The 5,731-nt window shown below is 38.8% G+C and overlaps 1 protein-coding gene across 1 annotated transcript; it reads right to left on the reverse strand.

Annotated features, from left to right (window-relative positions):
• tyw3 (tRNA-yW synthesizing protein 3 homolog) lies at positions 1–5,349 on the reverse strand. Its single transcript, XM_080034811.1, has 6 exons — positions 4,983–5,349; positions 3,640–3,720; positions 3,442–3,540; positions 2,424–2,495; positions 2,022–2,155; positions 1–1,221 (listed from the first exon to the last, which is right to left on the reverse strand). The coding sequence occupies exons 1-6, from the start codon at positions 5,148–5,150 to the stop codon at positions 960–962; spliced, it is 816 nt and encodes a 271-aa protein (XP_079890937.1). The 5' UTR covers positions 5,151–5,349; the 3' UTR covers positions 1–959.
• Between the last annotated feature and the right edge of the window lie 382 nt (positions 5,350–5,731).

The raw sequence follows: 5,731 nt of genomic DNA on the forward strand, positions 1-5,731 counted from the left end.
ATATTTTATGTTAACGTAATAAAAATAAATAAATAAAATAAAATACAATCTTTATTATACATTTCTTTTTACATTTTGAGACTGTGGCAGGACAAATCAGTCTGTGGGAAACCCTGTTACATTGTGGTTTACCATCGTGATCCTCTTTGCAAAACAGTCTCACCTAATAGTTCACTTCTTTTGGGCGCACCAGCTGTGAGTTGGATCCCTTGTTTAGTTTGGTTCTGTTCACGTTTACAAAGGCAACACTCACCAACTGCTTTCAACCCAAACGCACCGCAACAAGGGGTGAAAAGCTATATACAATACACTATACAAGGCTGGTGTGAACCATAGATAGTATATAAAATGGATGTAGCATCTGGGCTGACCTCAGTTATTTCAACTGCATCCAATCGTCCTCTCCTATCGCTATCTTGTCAGAGTTGTACTCCGCCTCATTTCCGCTAACCAAAAAAGGGCATTGATGTGACGTTAGGAGGAGGGAGATACGCCCATCTAGCTGATGTATACCTCTGAGGTGAAGTGAGGGCCAGCGGCTAGCTGTCACTTAAGAGACCACGCCCCTAATTATTCATACATTTTAACCTCCAATAGTTTAAAAACTAAAACAATTCACCCCCCCCCCTCAGTGTTGTCATGGAGATATAACCTAAACATACAGACTAGAATGTTTTTTTGTACCAGGCCTTGAATAGGTTTAATAATGCTGTGAAAACGGCCTATTTAACATGGGAGTCAATGTGAAATTGCTCTATTATGAAACGTGCCCCTAGTGGCCACTCAGTGAATTGCATCTGTATCACTTCCGTATTGGATGCTGGTAGAACTCGCTGTGGTTGGGGCTTGGTGTGAACGCAACCTTATAATCAACACTAAAACATTCCCAGAAGAGTGACAGTACGAGCCAGAGACAGATGAAGGGAGGAGCATGTGAGTGTCTGTGCAGAGCCACTGCTTCACGTCAACAGATCCACACAGTCCTCCTGCTCTGTCATGCTGCCGTCGCAACAGTCACTCTGATAGTGTTGTTCTCTCCTTCGCCGTGGCATATACACACTTGTTTTCTTCTTCTCCTCCTCCTTTTCTCCCTCTCTCCCCTTCTCTGTCTCCAGTCTGTGAGGAGGAGAAGGGGGGTCTTCCTGTGGGATGGGAAGATCTGGGATTTGTGGTTTTTGGAGTGTGTCTGTTGGCAGGGCTGAGAGGAGATTCTGGTAGAACCTGGAGATGGCGACAAATAAAACGAATAAAATGGAAGCCTCCTGCAGCTAGGATTACACCATTTTTGAAAATGAATTCTTATGTTTTTTTCAGGCGAGACGTGTTTTGTCAAGCACTAATACATATTTTTCTTCTATTTTGCTTATAAGTAAAAAGGTCCAAAATGTACATTAGGATGTTAATTTGACCAAACCTTGTCTGTTTGCGTCTGTATATTTCTCATGTACATCCGTTGATGGCCTTTATCTCAACATACGTACGTTTATTTCAACACTCTCAATTCTTAACCAAAAATATCAACTTCTGAAGCCAACTTTACCTAATCATTCTTAGCACTATTTTGAAGGTTATTACAGGAGGATTTGTTCATATGTTGTTAATTCTGATTGCTGATCAACTTTAACACTTAAATACATGTTGAAAATGCATTTTAAGACCTGTACATAGTATTTTGGGATTGATAAAATTAAAAAAAGCTTTATCCAAAATCTGTTCTCTAAAAACTTATAATAAAAAGTATCCAACATCTAGATTATTATTATTTTTATAATAAAAAATAAAAAAATGCAAATTCACACATTGTTTGTTAGATTTATTTCCAAATTTTCATATTTATTTGAACATTTCTGAAAAATTTCCATGCAGAAAAACATTGTTTTAATCAACTGGCAAAGTTTAATAATGCTATGTATAATTTAAGAAAATGGTTACCCTATTCCCCTGCAGTGTCTGGCCTTAATGAGAAGCCATTTGTGTTGTGGCTAACAGCTGTTGACCATGAGAGAGCGGATTAAACTGACCTGTGGATCCGTCTGAGGTTCTCCTCCATCTTCTGATTGGCTACCTGAGTGAGGAAGCAGATGTACTCCTGTCCAACCAGCGGCTTTCCTGATTGGCTGAGAGGGACCTCCAGGCCGTGGGTGCTACGGACCGCCTGAAGGTACAAAACACATTAAGTAAGAAAAAAAACTTGAATTTTTTCTCTCTAAAATATCGTTACTGGAGCTGACTAACCCATACAGATATCACAAAAACAAATATCACAATATACAGTATTGCCGTATCAATATTTTAGTACAGGTCAAATTTTTCACAACAGTTCAATGCCAGATTGAATCTAAAAGAGGCGCTTAAAGAGTTATGGCAGTGGAATTGTTTTTTCTTCACAATCCTGTACATGTCCTTCCCGTCACAGGTCTCACCGTGATGATCTTTCCTGTCTTACTGACGCTGAGGCCAGAGTTCCTGAAGCCAGAGTTGACGGCTACTGAGTGCTTAATGAGAGACAAGACATTTGAAATGACAGAGTGGTCACATTATTTGTAAAATTATACAATAGCAATATGCTGAAACATTTCCAGGTTTAATGAGACAGGTTAAATCATTTAGACCATGCAGTCCATGTACAGTAGTAGCGTGTATTTTCAATATCTAAATAAAGATGGCGGGGAGTGGACATTCTGTGGGTTACAACTGGAATAAGAGGTGACTTTCACATCAACACAGTGCACTAGGGCTGCAACTAACGATTATTTTGATAATCGATTAATCTGTCGATTATTTTCTCGATTAATCGATTATTAATCGATTAGTGTTTTGGTCCGTAAAATGTTGAAAAATGTTGATCAATTTTCCAAAGCCCATGTTGACGTCCTCAAATGTATTTTTATGTCCAAAACACAAAGATATTTCAGTTTACTGTCATAATAGGATTAAAGAAACCAGAAAATATTCACATTTGAGAAGCTGAAATCAGAGAATTCGGATTTTTTTTTATTAAAAAATGACTTGAAACGATTAATCGATTATCAAAATAGTTGTCAATTATTTTAATAATCGATTAATAATCGATTCGTCGATTAATCGTTGCAGCTCTACAGTGCACTATGAAATGAACATGTTTTTTTATCTTATTTAACCTTTATTTATACAGTTAGTTTCATTGAGACACAGGGTCTCCTTTTCAAGAGAGACCTGTATGGAACAATACAACAGCAATCAGTCACAGACAGACAGATTAACCACTAGTGTATACAATATTTGAATGAAATTTGTCAAGTACAAAAGACTTAAAATGCTTAACACAAGAACATGTTTCGAAAGATGCCTTTCCTAGCACCCTTACAATAAGTTGCAATCTTGTGTGTGTTTGTGCGTGTGTGTTTGTGCGTGTGTGTGTGTGTGCGTGTGTGTGTGTGTGTGTGTGTGTGTCACTCTCACCAGCAGCTGTGCGTGGTCCAGACGCCTGCACTGAACATGGAGGATGAAGGGCTCAAACTTCAACACTGCATCTCCACTGGCCCCGGACAGACCAGACATCTGAACAACACACACACACACACACACACACACTTTACTCTACATTACAGCCATATACATGACATATCAACAAAAACACTAACATCCTCCATATCTCACCAGGTCATCAGGTTGGCATTTGTGGTGTGAGACAAACAGCCAAACACAATCCTGTTTCTGGACATCAGTGCTGTCTGGAGCCTAGAGGGCGAGAGACAACCACAACACAGGGACTTCAGGGAGGGAATGATATTCTACACCAGGCCTCACTGTTTCCTTTGGTTTTATTTTATTCTCATGTTAATCGAAAACCTGTAAATAAATAATCATTCTTGTCCATATCATTTTATATATTAGATATTATGTACATCTGTTTGTTATGCTATTTTGTTATATTTACTTATTGCTCTGATGTTCCATTTTGCCGTAATATTTGGTAACACTGTTTGTTTACAACAATAGTCATGCTAATAAAGCTTTTTTTAATTTGATTTTGACTTCAACCAACAGACCAGAGCCACCATGCCTGACTGCTGTTGGTAGACTACATTCAATTCAATTACGCGTGATTGTCCCTTTGGGGAAACTTTATTGTACCCTGACACTGTCTATGAAAAACCTTTAATAACTCACGCCAAGTTTGAAAGCTTTCAGAGCTTGCATTGTTGATATACATATGTCCTAACTGCCATACAGACAGGTTATATTTAGGTTTCTTTTTTAGTTCATGGGTTACATTACTTACAGTGATGATTAATAAATAAAATAATAATACATACAGATACATAGAGATAGAGATAGAGAGAGAGAAGTTACAACCATACACATAGGCCTACAAACAAAGAGCATCTGTTTGAACAAGATGACGCTATTGCACAAATGGTGTGGTAAAAATAAATCTATATTTGAAGCATTTCACGAAAATAACGCATTTTCCTCAACCAAAAAAAGACATGCCAGCCGGTGCCAGAAACTTAAAAAACCCTGACATATATTGGAAGACACATATCTTTATTTATATAGCACCTTTAAAAACAATGGTTACAAAGTGCTTCGACATAGTTCCTCCAGCCTCTCTCTCTCTCTCTCTCTCTCTCTCTCTCTCTCTCTCTCTCTCTCTCTCTCTCTCTCTCTCTCTCTCATCATGCCAGTCCAATACTAGGGAATAAAGCTCTCTCAATTCAAAAATAAGCTTTATTGGCATAACTATTGTTGTAAACAAACAGTGTTGCCAAAGCATTACAGAATTACAAATATTACAACAAAATGGAAAGTCAGAACAATATGTAAATGTTACAAAATAGCATAACAAACAGATGTACCAAGTAATATCTAATATATACAATGATATGGACTTTATGTCGCTCTGTATGTCTCTCTCTCTCTCTCTCTCTCTCAACATGCCAGTCCAACAGGGAATAATGCCCTCTCTCTCTATGTCGCTCTGTCTGTCTCTCTCTCACCCCGTCTATGAGAATGATTCTCCCGGAGCAGGAGCTGGTGGTGAAGTATTGCTCACAGGCGTTGAGCAGAGAGACGACATGTCCAATGGGCTGGTCCACACTGCCCTTCTTGCTCAGGTCCAGCTTGTTCAGACACTGCTGCTTCCACTGACTGAACCTCTTCTCCATTAGCTGCTTCTTTAACGGCTGCTAGCTACAGGCTAGCGGCTAACAGCAGCGCGTGCATTGCTCCTTCTGTAGGCCTACTGTGAGCTGACGGAGCAACAAGCAGTTCAAAAAGCTCAAGAAAGCATTTTTAATCCATGATCTAGGCTACTGTTATTTCTTCTACATTGACAGGCTGCCAGCCAGAGCCATGCCACTAATGTTGTTGTTTTCTTCTTCTTCTGCGGCGAAAATGGCGGCCGAGAGACAAGCCAAGTGCGAACAGTGCCACCTGCTGTAGTGTACTGGAGGTGATACCATGAGAAACAGAAAATAAAGTAATTATAAAAAAGTATTATAGGCTATCTGATTTTATATTTTATTTCAGAAGCATTAATAACTTATTCGGTGGAGGTCTACTCCGGTAGACTTGTAAAAAAAAAAAAACTTACTCCCTCCAGTGATCTTTATTTAAACAATGTTGGGCCTTATTAACATTTTTGTGTTGGAATTACTTTGTAATACAATTTTCTTTAGAAGCTTCAAACACACCATGACCCCCTCAGGCAGCATGTTGACTAGCCTAATAGATGTAGCCTATTTAT

Source organism: Ammodytes marinus, assembly GCF_949987685.1.
Source record: "Ammodytes marinus genome assembly, chromosome: 9".
Classification (NCBI taxonomy): Eukaryota; Metazoa; Chordata; class Actinopteri; order Uranoscopiformes; family Ammodytidae; genus Ammodytes; species Ammodytes marinus.

Coding starts and splice junctions, on each gene's coding strand:
- tyw3 (XM_080034811.1), bottom strand. CDS start 5,150: ATGGAGAAGAGGTTCAGTCAGTGGAAGCAGCAGTGTCTGAACAAGCTG. Junction 3,541..3,639: donor AATGCCAACCTGATGACCTG/GTGAGATATGGA, acceptor TGTGTTGTTCAG/ATGTCTGGTCTGTCCGGGGC. Junction 2,496..3,441: donor TGGACCACGCACAGCTGCTG/GTGAGAGTGACA, acceptor TCTCTCATTAAG/CACTCAGTAGCCGTCAACTC.